We start from the raw sequence: 13,088 nt of genomic DNA on the forward strand, positions 1-13,088 counted from the left end.
AGGCGGGCAGTGAAGCCAGACCCGGCCAGGGCGAGGGCGGGAGGCGGGCAGGACGGATGGCTCCAAAGACCGAGTGTAGCACCAGCGTGGGTTTCTTCAGACTCACTTTTGTCAGATACGGTCCTCCAGCGACCTCCGTAAGGGTGGGAAATGCGGGGGCACACTTCTGCGGGCTGGTGACTGTTCCCATCTCCCTGCAAGGTGCCGGGGCTGCTCAGTGAGGATGGAGCCTGCTCTCGCAGAAAGGGTCCCGGCCCTCTCCCAGATGCATCAATACTATTTTTTTAAAGGCTGATGGATTCAGAGAGACTTGCCCATCCTTGAACATCGCCAGCTTGTCACTAATTTGGGTGTCGCAGCCATGTGATGGGGCCAGTGCCACGCTCCCAGGAGAATCTGTTGAGGAGATGCTGATAACGGTGGACGGCAAGTGGAAATCGACATCACTGGGCGGGGACCGCAGGCTAGTCCTGGGCTCTCTAGAGGGGCTGATGGGGAAGCAGGCTCTCACACCCTTTCCCTGAGCCGTCCCGATGGGGGCAGGCGGGGTGGGCACTGGCTCCAGCACGGTGGGCACTGGCTTCCTGGCCTGCTCGGCCCCCTCAGTGTCTTTCATGCTGATTGGTTGTGACAGGAGCGAGCTCAGCCCCAGAACGTGGTAATGAGCGCAGTCAGCGGGCAATTTGCATCGATTTCAGTTCCTTGGGAGGCGAGTTGCAGGTGGGAAGCCAGCCGCGTGGGACTAGAAGGCAGTTGCTGCATGAGGGGCTGCAGTGTTTTGTGGGGGGGTCGGGAGTTGCAGAAGAGGGGACCCCAGAGGAAGTGCACAGTTACGCTGGCACCCTGATTGCCCCTCAGGCCAGGTACGGGATGGTGACTGTCGCTCCGGGGCGGAGGTCCTGGCCCCCACCCTCGATGCCCGCCCCGGCTCACCTGGTAGTGGGCCCAGCAGGCCTCCCAGATTCGCAGGGCCTCAGCCTCAGGGAACTCCCGTTTAAAGCACAGCAGGAGCCAGCGGTGGCAGAAGAGCATCTGCAGGCCGTCCTCCCCCAGCGAGACCAGGTGCTGGTAGAAGCGTAGGTGTGTCAGCCGAAGCAGCTCCCGCAGGTACAGCTGGGGGCGAGGCCGGGGCGAGTCAGCACCCCAGCCCCGCGCAGGCCCGCCCGCCCGGCCCAGGAAGCCCACTCCCACCAGGGCCCTTCCTTGGGCACCCCACCCCTGAAAAGCAGGCGAGCCGTTCACGGGGTCTCTATCTGCTATGTGCGTCTGCACCTGCTCATATTATCCTGCCGCTGAATTTGACTCACACCTGTCTCTGCTGGTTTATCCCAGATTTCAGACTATTCTGTGGCACAGCCCAGGGCAAGGCAGAGTGTAGCACCATGTGGGCTGTGTCTGACGCCCTGTCCTTCCTGGGAGTGCAAGCGGATCATCCACAGAACCCCCGCCCAACCACTTTCCGCTCGGATGGCTGGGATCCATCACCTTTCAGAGCTGATTTAGAGTGGGGGGGCGGTTTCTGAACCCCAGGATGCTCGATTCCGGCACTTAAGGTCACCACCCAGTGACGCGGGACAAGATGGAGGCTATTTCTGGCAGCGCCTGGCTGGGGCTGCTGACCTCACCAGAGCCGTCGGAAAATCAATCTCCAGCAGTCACGAGTCACCGGGCCACGGGCTGCATGAGCCCATCAGGGCCGAATCCGGTCAGACCCCATAATTGCCTCCCCAGGTACTGTGGAAACCTGACATCATGGCGGCTCCGAGGGTGGGCAGGCTGGGCCGGGGGATCTTGGGGCAGGGGCTCGGTGACTCACAGGCCCCTTCCCACACAAGTGGCCCATTGTTCCTGCTCGAGACAGCCGCTGGGGTGGCACGGGGCCCTTGTAGGAACTCATTCTGAGGATCCTTCTCAACTGGCCAGTTTCTCCACCCTGTGGCCCACAGCAGGGTCAAGTCCAGGCGTGCAGCTGACCCCTCCCTCAGGACACTCCCCACCCCCGCCCAGGTGTCCTCTGTTCCAGTCCACGCCTCCCTGCTCCCGCTCCCTCGTCCTCACACCCTCCGCTGTGCTCTCCCTTCCAGTCTTCAGTGGCCCTATGACAGTTAGTCCATGGCCCTGGCATTCGAGGCCCCGCATCCAGCTCTGCCCTCACTGCATCTGGTCCAACAAGACCAGGCCACACAGTGTCACTGCCCAGAACTCTGTGCTCAGCAAAGTCTTGGCAGTGCCCAGGGCCAGACCCTACGCAACAGGGAGTCAGCCTGGTCCCCCTGCCTTCCTTCCCGTCTCGGTCACCAGGGCCCTTTCTGTATCGCTCCCCTGTACCCAGCATCCTCTCCCCGCGCTGTCAGCTTTCAGGCCGAGGCGCTCTCCTGGACTGGGTGCTGAGACCAGGCCACAGAGCCCGGCACCTGGCACCTGGCAGGTGCCTGGACACACAGGTGCTGTGAAGAGTGACGAGTGAACACTCCTGGCACCGGCTTGCCCAGCTTTGCCTGTCCCCGCCCCAGCGTTTAGTGCTGCCTGGTCTGTGTGGATTAGGGGAGGCCGTGCAGGGAGGGCTACTGGCTGGGCAGTGCAGGGAAGGCCTGCTGCCCTCGGGGTAGGGTGTGACAACTGCCCAGTGGGCTCCAGGGTGGCTTCAGGAGCTCTTCCAGTTCCTGTCCCCACTCAGGAGCCCTGGCTGTGTTGGACCCTGGCAGGGAGCAGCCCAGACGGACCTGAAGACCTGTCTGATAAAGCACAGGACCAGCTGCGATGGGCCCTCTCTCCTCACCCTGCGACGGAGCCTGGGCTGGGATGCTCCGAACAGGGAGGTGGGAGGCCCCAGGGGCAGGCTCTGCATAGTCCGGCCTGCAGGGAGCATGGGGTGAGGATGGCAGAGTGGGTCCTGAGGCCTGGGAGCAGCCTGCGTCCCTCCTGGGAAAGCTGACTCTTCCCCAGAGGCCCAGGGCTAAGCCCCCCATACTACGCTGGCAACGCCCACCCGGCTTTTCTGCTGCCTGCTGACCACACATGACCCCTGGCAGCAAGGGGAGGAGGTAGCGTGCTCTCTCCCGGCTGCCCTCGACCACACGTCCCCGAGCCTCACCAGCTGTTTCTCCATGTCCTCGTCCCGAGGAGAGCTGACGAAGATGGTGTTCTGCATCAAACCCACAAAGCACCAGAAGGTGTCTGATTCGTCCAGGACCTCGGCCAAGATGGGTGCCACCAGGTCCGACATGCCCTGGGAGTAGCCGATGGCCGGGTTGTACACGGCGTAGTTCAGCAGGATCCTCCTGGCGACACGGTGCAGAGAGCAGGGCGGTTGGCGGAGAGTGGCCACAACATAGCCCACCCTTGCTGTCTGCTTGGTGGCATGTCACCCGGGCCAGCACCAGCAGAACCCCAGGCTGGAGACCCTGGGCTGCCAGGATGCCCCTCCTTCGCCTCGATCTCAGGGGAAGGAGGGCAGCTCTGGGGACTGTCTCTGAAGCCTTGGGAAATTGAGTGGCCTGCAATTAACCAGTCACCATGCCCAGACCTCTGGAGCAGAGGGGAAGGAGGAATGTGGGTCTCATTTTCTTAATGGCCGACTGCCTGTGACAAAGGGTGGGCTGGCAGGGACATTTTATGGGCTGCTAATTTTGTGCAATTATTTGCCAGGCAGCAGCAGAATGTCAAAGATGCCAACCCCAGGCTCAGTGTGGCTTTATCACTGGGAGGACCACCCACTGGGAGACAGAGGCTCATCCATGGTTGCTGTGAGCCAAGCAAGGCCAGTCTTGGTGGAGGCCCGGAGGATGGGGGCCTTTGCTGGCAGCCTTGGGCGGGACCTACAGGGCTTCCCTGGGACGCTGGGGCCATAAGAGGCCAATCGACATTGCTGAAGTAGCTAACGATCCTCTACTTCCGGGCATTGTGAAGGAAGGAAGAAAGACACCTGACCCCTAACCCCCGCAGATGCTGCTGCTGCTTGCCCACTTCCCAGAGGGTCAGCTGAGGCCCGAGGGGTAAGGGGACGCTCACAGAGGGGCAGGTGAGGAAGTGAGGTGGGGAGCTGGGCCCAGGCCTCTGCGAGGAGGACCGGTGTGGCCCAGGGGAGGCGGGTACCTCATGCTCTCCACGTTGGGATTGCCTTCGCCTCGGAAGAACTGGTTGCTCCGATCTGTGCGAACCACATCCTTGTCCACGGTGAACTGCACATTGCGCCAGAAGGCTCTGTGCTCTTCGGGAGTCATGGAGAGCCTGGCCCGGAGCAGAGCACCCGCTGGGGTCAGCGAGCTGTGCACACTGCAGCAGAGCCCCTGCTCCCCAGAAGGGGCCTGGGGTGCTGCTGCCGCTGCAAACCCTCCAGCTCCCCGCTGACTTGGAGGTGCGTGTCCGAGGCCTTTCCCAACATTGACTTGGCCTCATGGGTCCCTGTGTCCGGGAGGGGAGAGCTGACCTCGGCCTGGGGTCAGCCAGGCCCAGACAGACCTCCGCAGTGGGCTCCCGGCTGGCCCTTGAGGCCGGCTGCCACCCCAGCGTCCAGCTGTGGGATGTCAGCGCCTCGTTAAGTCTGTTTCTGAAAACGAATTCTAAGACCTTGACATGCAACTAAAGAGGCCGTGGTCCCGAGGCTGAGTGCTCGGGATAATGGCTGCACTTAGCCAACCCTATCACTCACGTTCCTGGGAGACCCATTTTCGAAAGAGACTATGGGTCACGGAACGTATTATCAATGCTGAATTGCACCTCCAATTGCCTTTTCAAAGGACATTTCCCTCCGCGGTTCGGGGGCGGGCTGGCCGGGCGGCGGTCACCTTTTCTGCTGGATCTCCGCGTACTCCTTCCGCTTCTGCACCCGCATGGCCTCCCTCTCCTCCGACGTGGACTCGTGGCTGTAATAACGCAGCAGGAAGGGCCAGACCTCCCCCCGGATTGACACATCAATGCCGCCGAAGAAAATGGCCTGGAGGAAGCGGCGAAAGTTGGGGAGGGGCCAAAACAGGGCCGCTGAGAGCACCCCCAAATCCCGGGAGACGTGTGTTTTGGTGGCTCTGCTGCGCCTTCTTGACAACTGATGCCTTGATTCAGATCGCTGCAATTTGCACATGTTTGCAGGGGAAAGAGCCGGCCCTCCATTCCCATACAGGACACAAACCAGGCTCATTTCAATGTCAATGCCCCCCCTGGGGTGGCGCTCAGATTAACGTGTCGTTCTCACGTCGCGGCCTAATCCTCGGGTTTGCAAGTGCTGCATTTCACCGCGCGCCCTTCTATACAGGCTGACGCGGGATCCCCCAAACCCGCTCGGGAGGTTTCTTTTTCAACCCGGCGGCTTTGATTGCTTCATCGGGCGTGTTCACACAGCTCCTTGCACAAGGGCACGGGCCCCCCTGGAGGTGGCCCCCAAGGGTGCCCGGCCCCCTTCCCCCCGGCTGGCCGGCCACCCTCCCGAGGGCCCGGCCTCACCTTGCGCAGCTTGTACTCCTCCTCCACCTGGCCCAGCTCGTTCAGGTGGCGCAGCCAGGCGGAGACGTCCAGCCTCTTGTACATGCTCTCCTCGGGGTGCGTCTCGGACGAGGGCAGTTTGGGCCGACGGATGGAGAACCGCATGCACGTCTTTTCGTCGGCGACCTGCTGGACAGGAGGGAACGGGCAAGATCAGCGTCCCCGACTCTGGGCTTTGGAGCGGTGCTGTCTTCCCAGAACGTGAAAGACTCTCTCTCTCTCCTGAAAGGAGGGGGACCGCCCGCCCCTGCACACAAACCCCTAAATGGCAAGTGTAATTAGACGCAATTAAAATGAAAATACCTTCATCCCAGCATCGGCTTCCCCTGGCCGCTCAGCTCCCCGGCCGGCCCACTCCCACCAACCGCCGTGCCCCTCGCCGCCGCCCCCCGCGTTCCCTCCCACCCCGGCCGCAAACACGGAATTAATGCCTCGTTCGGCCCAACTTCCCTCTGCCGGGAGGGCCTGCAATAAATTACACGTGATTGGCCGCATACAATGGGGTCGCTGTTCTGTGAGCGGGAGCCCGCCTGTCAGGTTGTCTCCACGGGCAGTCACGAATCCAGGGCGAAACTGCAGCTGACATTTAATTCAAAAATCAAAGGTTGTTCAATGTAGGGGGAAAAAAGCGCCATGCTACTTTAATAAGGGGAGCCAGCAGGAGGCTCTGTGGAAGGCAGGGAATTTTAAAGTCAGCCCCATTTCTAATAAGCACATACAGTATCTTAAACAGATAATTAGAGAGCTCTTATTACATTTGTATGTAGATTGAGCAAAATATGGCAGGAAGCCTTGTCAAAACATGATTTTTCAAGTGCCGAGCTCTGACTTCACAGAAGCCCTGGGCCTCTCAAACCCATGTCTCAAGCCCAAAGTTGCTGTTCTATCAGCCACCCAGCGACCACGGGTCACACCCGGGAGGCCTCGGGCTCGGGAGCAGAGACCTGTGCGGGGGAAGTCCTGGACCCAGGGCAGGGGGTCCCGGCAGCCAGGTGACCCCCCTGACCCCCGGTTGGGCCTCTGGCCTACCTGGTCTTTGAGGTGCGTCTCGGCGCAGTATTTCCACTGTTGAAACACGTCCGACAGCTTGTCCAGGCCCCCGTGGTGGAAGTGGAAAACCTTGTACTGGCTCTCCTGGCTGGCGACCACCAGCTGGCCACTGGTGCAGGCCTCGTCGCTGAGCGGCCATGGCAGCGGGCAGAGAAAAGACCGAAGAACGCGTAAACAACGGGTTTTTACTTCCAGGCCTAATCAGAGACCGCGCTATCGCCCGACCTCAGAGGCAGGAAACGGGAAGTGTCCCTGTGTGTGCAGTTTGGCTGCCGGTGGGAGGGGGACAGAATTATGCCGTTGCCCCCTCTGCTGAAGAAGGCAAGACAGCTCCCTCCTGGGGAGGCCCGGATGCAGGGCCGGCCTCGCTCCCGGGAGACCTGCCAGAGCAGCCTGCCGCCCCCGCTCCCACCCGCCAGGCCGCCCAGTCCTTTCTCTCCAGGAGACCAGCGGAGTGGAAGCAGGTTTTGAACCCAGGTGGGGTGGGCACTGAGAGAACATCATTCACAGGTGGCACTCTGGGAGACTCCTGCAGGGAAATTCACGGCACATCCATCAGGCGGGCAGCCCCACCTTCGCCGCCCTTCCGTGAAAGGCCGGAATGTGTCTCTGGTGGGGCAACCCCTTCCAGTGACGCGCCTGTTTCTTCTAAGCAGGTCTGTGGTTGGCACTGTCTCTCACTGGGCCACCCTGCCTTTCGGGAGGAGAGATGTAACTATTAGGCAGGACACTAATAGCCATGGTCCACCCATCAGAAAGCCGCAGCCCGGTCCTGAGCACACGGGCGAGCCGCAGAGCCCCTGGGTGGGTGACAGGGAGCAGCCTGCAGACGCTACTCTCTGTGCAGCCCTGGTCTGGCTTCTTCGCTTCTTCCCCAAGCCAGAGTTCCAAGCAATAGCCGGCTGCCAACACCCTGAGGGCAGATGGAAGAGTTAGGGAGCCACCCGACCAGGTTCCCGTGGGGCAGTCATAGTAGGTACCACTGCTGATGAGACAGTGATGTTGGGAAGCACTGGTTTAGGGATGCTGGCGTTAGTGAAACAGCCGGGGCCCTGACCCCAGAGCCCCAGCCCACGCCCGGACACGGCACAACCTCCAACTTCTGGGAAGCCACCAAGAGATGGAGCTCACCTGAAGAACAGGCGGAGGGAGCGCATGTGCCCCAGGTCCACACGGAACACGCCACAGATCTGCTCCAGGGCACACGCCCGCTGTGGCTCGTCCCAGCGCGGGGTCTGCAGGAGGCCGTCACTGTCCGAGAAGCGCAGGTGGGCGTCCGCGCTGGAGGGGGAGCTGCTGGAGCAGGTCAGGTGATGGCCACACGTTTCTCTGTCCATGCAGCCAGGGGGGAAGGGCAGGGGAGGGCTGGGGGAAACCGTGGAAACACGCACACCAAACACACGTGCACGTCACAGGCTCTCCTGAGACACCAGGAGTGAAGGAATCCCGTCAAGGTCATGCCCAGTGACATTTTCATGTAGATGGGAAGCATTTTCGTGGTCAAATTCAGTTCCACTTCAATAGAGGCAGTAAGTGGTCAAGGTGACAGAAGAGGTCACACTGACTGGCCCTTGCTGTGTGACCTTGGCAATGTTACCAAGCCCCTCTGAGCCTTTGTTTCCACATTTGCAACGCGAGGGTAAAAATGGGGCTTTGTGTAGACTATGGCTGCACAGCGCTCAGTGCTGGGCACCCTGGTCCTCAGGGTTTCCTAAGAGGAGCTGTTTCATGACCATTTCGGACAGCACGGGGCTTCCGTTTGGATTTGGATTGGTTCACTATTTTCCTGAAAAAGTGTTGGTTCAGTAAGGAAACACTTGGGTTATTAATACTATTAATACAAACAAGGAACATTTACAAACGCTCAGCGCTCAGCGTGGGCCTGGCCCACCCTCTGGGATGGGTAGTGTTGTTACCTCCATTGTACAGAAGAGGAACTGAGGCGCAGAGAGATTAAGTAACTTGCTCCAGGCCACACAGCTATCAGGCGGTAGAGCTGGATTTGAACCCAAGCTTTGTGGCCCATGTCCTCACCGGCATATTTAACTGCCTCTAAGTTTGAAGTTCACAATACAACCCCACTTATTCTGCTTTTTTTAAAAAAAATTCATGAATTTGTTTAGAACCTCAGCTGCAAAATATTTTATTACATGAATTCAGCCACCCCACAGGCTAAATGCTCCCTCTTGAGATTTAATGGTAACATCCAGCAAATGCCTGCTGACGTCCACGCAGGTTAAGGGCAAGCTTCGGTCCGGACTCTGAGCCCAGCATCCTACAGAGAGACCCCTGCTGTCGCCTTATCCTGCTTTCTCATTTTAGCCCAGGACATAAAAGTGTCAGAGGCACCTCTTCCTCCAGCGGGTACCCAGTCTTGGATGATTTGAGCACAGTCCCTCAGAACTCGGAACTTCCTCAAAGAGAAAGGCTGCCCTTTCAGACCCTTCGCTGCTTCTAGAACAACACCTGGCCTGGGGGGTGGGAGGGGGCTTTCTTCCCCACCTGTCTGAGGAGGCGACAGAGCCTGGTCTTTCCATTTCTGTGGGGCACCTGGGCTTTCCGAGGAGACAGCCTCAGGTCAAGATAGATACCCGGATGGCAAGATAGGCGGATAAGCTGAACCACTGTGGCCACACAGCAAACTCGGACCCCAAAAGGCTGAGGGATTCTCCCGTCTTCCCTAGTGGACCCTGACTGGGCTGCGCTGTGCAATTATTGTTTGCGAAACAAGGCAAGTCGCAGGTCTGAAGTCAGCCCCCCCGCCAGGCCACTTCATGCGGCGTTTCATAATCTGCTTATGGAACAATGCGGCCGCAGCGGCCGGGGAGCATGTGCTTGGCGTGCGTCCCCGGCCGGCCGGCCCATCCCGGGCTGGCCTCCAAACCAGCTGGAGGGGAGCCACCAAAGGGTGGCATTATTTCCAGCCCCCGCCCCCCATCCTCCCCTCTCCACAGGCACCGAGCGGATCCTCTAAAACCTGCACGCCCTCCCAACCTGGGGCGTCCTGCTCACCCCGTGGGGCAGGCCAAGCCAGGATGGAGACTCACTCTGGCAGAATCACGGGGGGGAAGACCCTGCTCTGCTGTTGCAGTGGGAGGACTGGTCCCCTGGGGGGGAAGGAGCTGCAGAGAGAGGGCCCACCCGCAGCTTCCTGCAGCAACTTGCCTCCAGGCAGAAGCCTGCTTAAACCCTTTACAACTCCTTAGGGGGAAATTATTTGCATTAATTAATTGATCGATTAATTAATTCAAGACACTATGCCTGGGACCTACAGCTGGGGTTTCAGGGGTTCAAACTGGAGCAAAGTTGACGGAAGCCTCAGCTCCCTGTTATTTAGGGTCTGTGATGGCAGATGACTGTATGGCCATTGAGGTCATGGAGGACGACATCGCCTGCCAAGGGTCACGACTGTACCCTGGCTGCTGCTGCATCTCCAGCTCCCAGCACAGGCCTGGCATAGGACGCGAAGTCATTTAATGCTCATGCCTGGGATGAAAATGTAAAAGGTCTGGGAATTTTGAAGTCATAGAAAAAAAAAATTGTAAGGAAATAAAATCTTGGGGAAATTGAAATATGCACAGTTTTTATTTTTCATCTTTTCACACACGTGGAGCAATTTGGTTTTAAGACTATTCATATGTGCTGGTTATAATTTGGTTTGGTCATAAAATTATTATGTGTGCTGCATTAAAATTAAAAGGGTAGTTTATTTAGGCAATAATTCTCCAAACTGCAAGTTTAAAATGTTTTATAGATAGAACCAGAAGATGCTAAACGCTAGGAAATACAGCGTTTCTTAGTTTTGTTGTGCTCTAAGGATCACCAAAATGCAAAAACAGAAACGAAAAAGAGAAACGCCAGCATCGCCACCGCAAAACACAGCAAGTGAGTTCTTTCTCCACCCAGCAACGCACGCAATGTGAGGCACAGAGTCGATTCCCCAGCCCCGGAATCCAGGCGGCCCTGTGAGTTGCTTTGGCCAATAGGATGCGGTGAAAGCGCCTTTCTGTGAGCTCTGGAGCCTGGCCTCAGGAGGCCTGGCAGCTTCTGCATTCTCACTCTTGGTGCACCCTGCTGCCAGATAAGGAAGCCCAGGCACGAGAGACGAGACCACGAGGAGCGAGGCCCAGATGAGAGTCAGCACCGGAGGCCCCACCCATATGGACAGAGGCCATTGCAGACCCTCCACCCGGTCGAGCCTCCAGCTGGCCACGGCTGCCTGAAGGAGCCAGGGAGAGCCCGGCAGCACCAGCCTAGCCCAGAACTGTGAGCAAATAAAAGGTTGCTATTTCAAGCGGCTATGTTTTGGAGTCGTTTGTTACGCAGCAATAGATAACTGATACACACATACCAGAAGTGTCCACTTTCAGAAAAGGCTTGAGGAGGGAGGAAGAAACCTCCAAAATTATTGAGTTGTGGTTCTCAAGGTCAAAGAGACACTGGGGCCAGATTTTACTATTTTGAAATATTCAAACTTCTAAATGCTCCTGCTTTTCTTTGTTCCGAGCCTTTAGAGTCAGCTGAACAATAATTCGATTGAGCCCCAGGTCTCAAGTATAGTGTCCTGAATTAATCAATCAATTAATTAATGCCAATAATTTCCCCCTGGGAGTTGTAAAGGGTTTAAGCAGGCTCCTGCCTGTGGAGGCGAGTTGCTGCAGGAAGGAGTGGGGTGGGCCCTCTCTCTGGGGCTCTTTCCTGGTTTGAAATCAGCTCCTCCTCCTCCAGGGGACCAGTCCTTCTGGCCACAGCAGCGGAGAGGGGGCCTCTGCCCATGTCTCTGCCAGCGTGAGCCTCCATCCTGAATCTGGTTTCTGGAAACTTCAGCCCACCCCATGGGGAGAGCAGGGCATGGCATGTTGGGAAGGGTGTGCAGGTTTTGGAGGGTGGTGTTGTGTGTGTGGAGAGGGAACGATGGGGTGAGGGGGGCTGGAAATAATGCCCCCCTTTGATGGTTCCTCATAATTGCCAGAACTTCGAGGCAGCCGAGATGTCCTTCAGTAGGTGGACGGATAAGCAAACTGTGGTCCACCCAGACAAGAGAATATTATCCAGCACGAAAAAGAAATGAGCTATTAAGCCACGAAGAGACATGAAGGAACCTTAAATGCATATTCCGAATTGAAAAAAGCCAGTCTGAAAAGCCTACACACTGTATGATTCCAGTTATATCACATTCTGGAAAAGGCAAAACTATGGAGACAGTAAAAAGATCAGTGGTGGCCAGGAGGTGGCGGGAAGGAGGGGTGGACAGGCGGAGCACAGAGGATTTTTAGGGCAGTGAAATGACTGTAGGATACTGTAATGTGGATGCGTGTCATTACCCGTGTCCAAATCCACAGAATGCACGACACCAAGATGAGCCCTAACGTAAGCTGTGGGCTTTAGTTAATAACGATGTGTCAACTGAGGTTTGTCAATTGTAACAAATGCACCACCGGTGGGGGATGTCCATAGTGGGGTTCTGTGCATGTGGGCAGGGCAGGGGGTATATGGGAAATCTCGGTACCTTCCGCTCAATTTTGTTATGAACCTAAACTGCTCTAAAAAAATACAATCTATTAAAAACAAAACAAAAAGCCAAAGAACAAACTGGGACATACATATGACAGAGATCAACATCTCTAATATGAAAAAAAGTATGTAAATCAAAAAGAAAAGAAAAAATTCCCAATAGAAAAATGTCAAAAGGATAAGAAAAAACAAATCTCTAGAGAATAAATACAAATAACCAAAAAAATTTTCAAGTCCAGAGTAATGAAATAAATGCAAATGGGATAAGATATCATTTAGGGGGAAGTCTACGAAATTGCCAGTAATTTAAAAATTAGAATATTCACTGTAGGTAAGGGTTTGGGGAAACATTCTTGCACGACCGGGGGGACTCTACAGCGGTCAAATTGCCCTGAATGGCAACCAGGAAATAGCATGCAAACAGCTTAAAAATGTTTATGCATTTTCATCCTCTACTTTTATTTCCAGGTATTGATCCTAAGAGCCAGAAATATCCAAAAAAAATACACCCATGAATGCAGAAAAAGCATCTGACAAAAATCTAACACTCATTCATGACAAAAACCATCAGGGAAGTAGGCCTAGAAGGGCGCCACCTCACATTGATAAGGGGCACCTGCGTCACTCTAGTTGCCATCGTACCCCCTGTAGGAGACCAACCTTTTCCCTCACGACGGGGATAGGCGAGGATGCCCGCCCTCACCACTCTCGTCAACACAGCCCTGGGGGCTCCAGCCTCCACACGAGGCAGGAAAAGAGAAGGAAGGCATAAAGATGGGAAGAGAAGAAGGAAAACGGTCCCAATTTGCAGATGATACGGTTGTTTACATGAACAATCCCATGGAATTTCCAAAACAACTGTTAGAACTAATAAGTGAAGTTGGTGAGATTGCAGGATAAAAGATTAATGCAGAAAAATCAATTGTATTCTTAAAGTCTAGCAACACACAATTGGAAAATATTATAAATAAAAGATTCCAAACTAGCCTCATCGTGGGGACCGTTTTGCAATATATACAAATGTGGAATCATTATGTTATACACCT

General features: G+C 56.3%; 2 protein-coding genes and 1 long non-coding RNA gene across 13 annotated transcripts in view; 2 read left to right on the forward strand and 1 right to left on the reverse strand.

The window, feature by feature from the left end:
• The window catches only part of LOC124247821 (uncharacterized), a 13,044-nt gene extending 10,241 nt beyond the window's left edge, over nucleotides 1-2,803 (forward strand). Inside the window, exons 6-10 of one of the 6 annotated variants that reach the window (XR_006890836.1) lie at nucleotides 291-720; nucleotides 1,006-1,107; nucleotides 1,333-1,731; nucleotides 2,333-2,444; nucleotides 2,678-2,803. Coding sequence is in view for 1 of the 6 variants with exons in the window: in XM_046677551.1 (XP_046533507.1) it covers nucleotides 1,580-2,444; nucleotides 2,678-2,727 (915 nt within the window). In the remaining 5 variants the exon portion in view is untranslated. Of the gene's footprint in view, nucleotides 1-290; nucleotides 721-1,005; nucleotides 1,108-1,332; nucleotides 2,530-2,677 lie in introns of those variants that run through there. The other 5 variants (XR_006890837.1, XR_006890835.1, XR_006890838.1 and 2 more) reach the window with 5 other exon arrangements.
• The window catches only part of TBC1D16 (TBC1 domain family member 16), a 77,294-nt gene that overhangs the window by 3,452 nt on the left and 60,754 nt on the right, over nucleotides 1-13,088 (reverse strand). For all 6 annotated transcript variants that reach the window (XM_046677545.1, XM_046677546.1, XM_046677549.1 and 3 more), the window contains exons 4-10: nucleotides 7,660-7,821; nucleotides 6,508-6,655; nucleotides 5,440-5,607; nucleotides 4,788-4,936; nucleotides 4,096-4,230; nucleotides 3,095-3,281; nucleotides 934-1,113 (exon numbers count right to left, since the gene is read on the reverse strand). In XM_046677545.1, coding sequence (XP_046533501.1) covers nucleotides 934-1,113; nucleotides 3,095-3,281; nucleotides 4,096-4,230; nucleotides 4,788-4,936; nucleotides 5,440-5,607; nucleotides 6,508-6,655; nucleotides 7,660-7,821 — 1,129 coding nt within the window. The remainder of the gene's footprint in view (nucleotides 1-933; nucleotides 1,114-3,094; nucleotides 3,282-4,095; nucleotides 4,231-4,787; nucleotides 4,937-5,439; nucleotides 5,608-6,507; nucleotides 6,656-7,659; nucleotides 7,822-13,088) is intronic.
• Nucleotides 3,224-4,879, forward strand: LOC124247822 (uncharacterized). Its single transcript, XR_006890839.1, has 4 exons — nucleotides 3,224-3,552; nucleotides 3,649-3,995; nucleotides 4,135-4,357; nucleotides 4,740-4,879. It is a non-coding gene; the product is annotated as an uncharacterized LOC124247822 (long non-coding RNA).

Source organism: Equus quagga, chromosome 11, assembly GCF_021613505.1.
Source record: "Equus quagga isolate Etosha38 chromosome 11, UCLA_HA_Equagga_1.0, whole genome shotgun sequence".
NCBI lineage: Eukaryota > Metazoa > Chordata > Mammalia > Perissodactyla > Equidae > Equus > Equus quagga.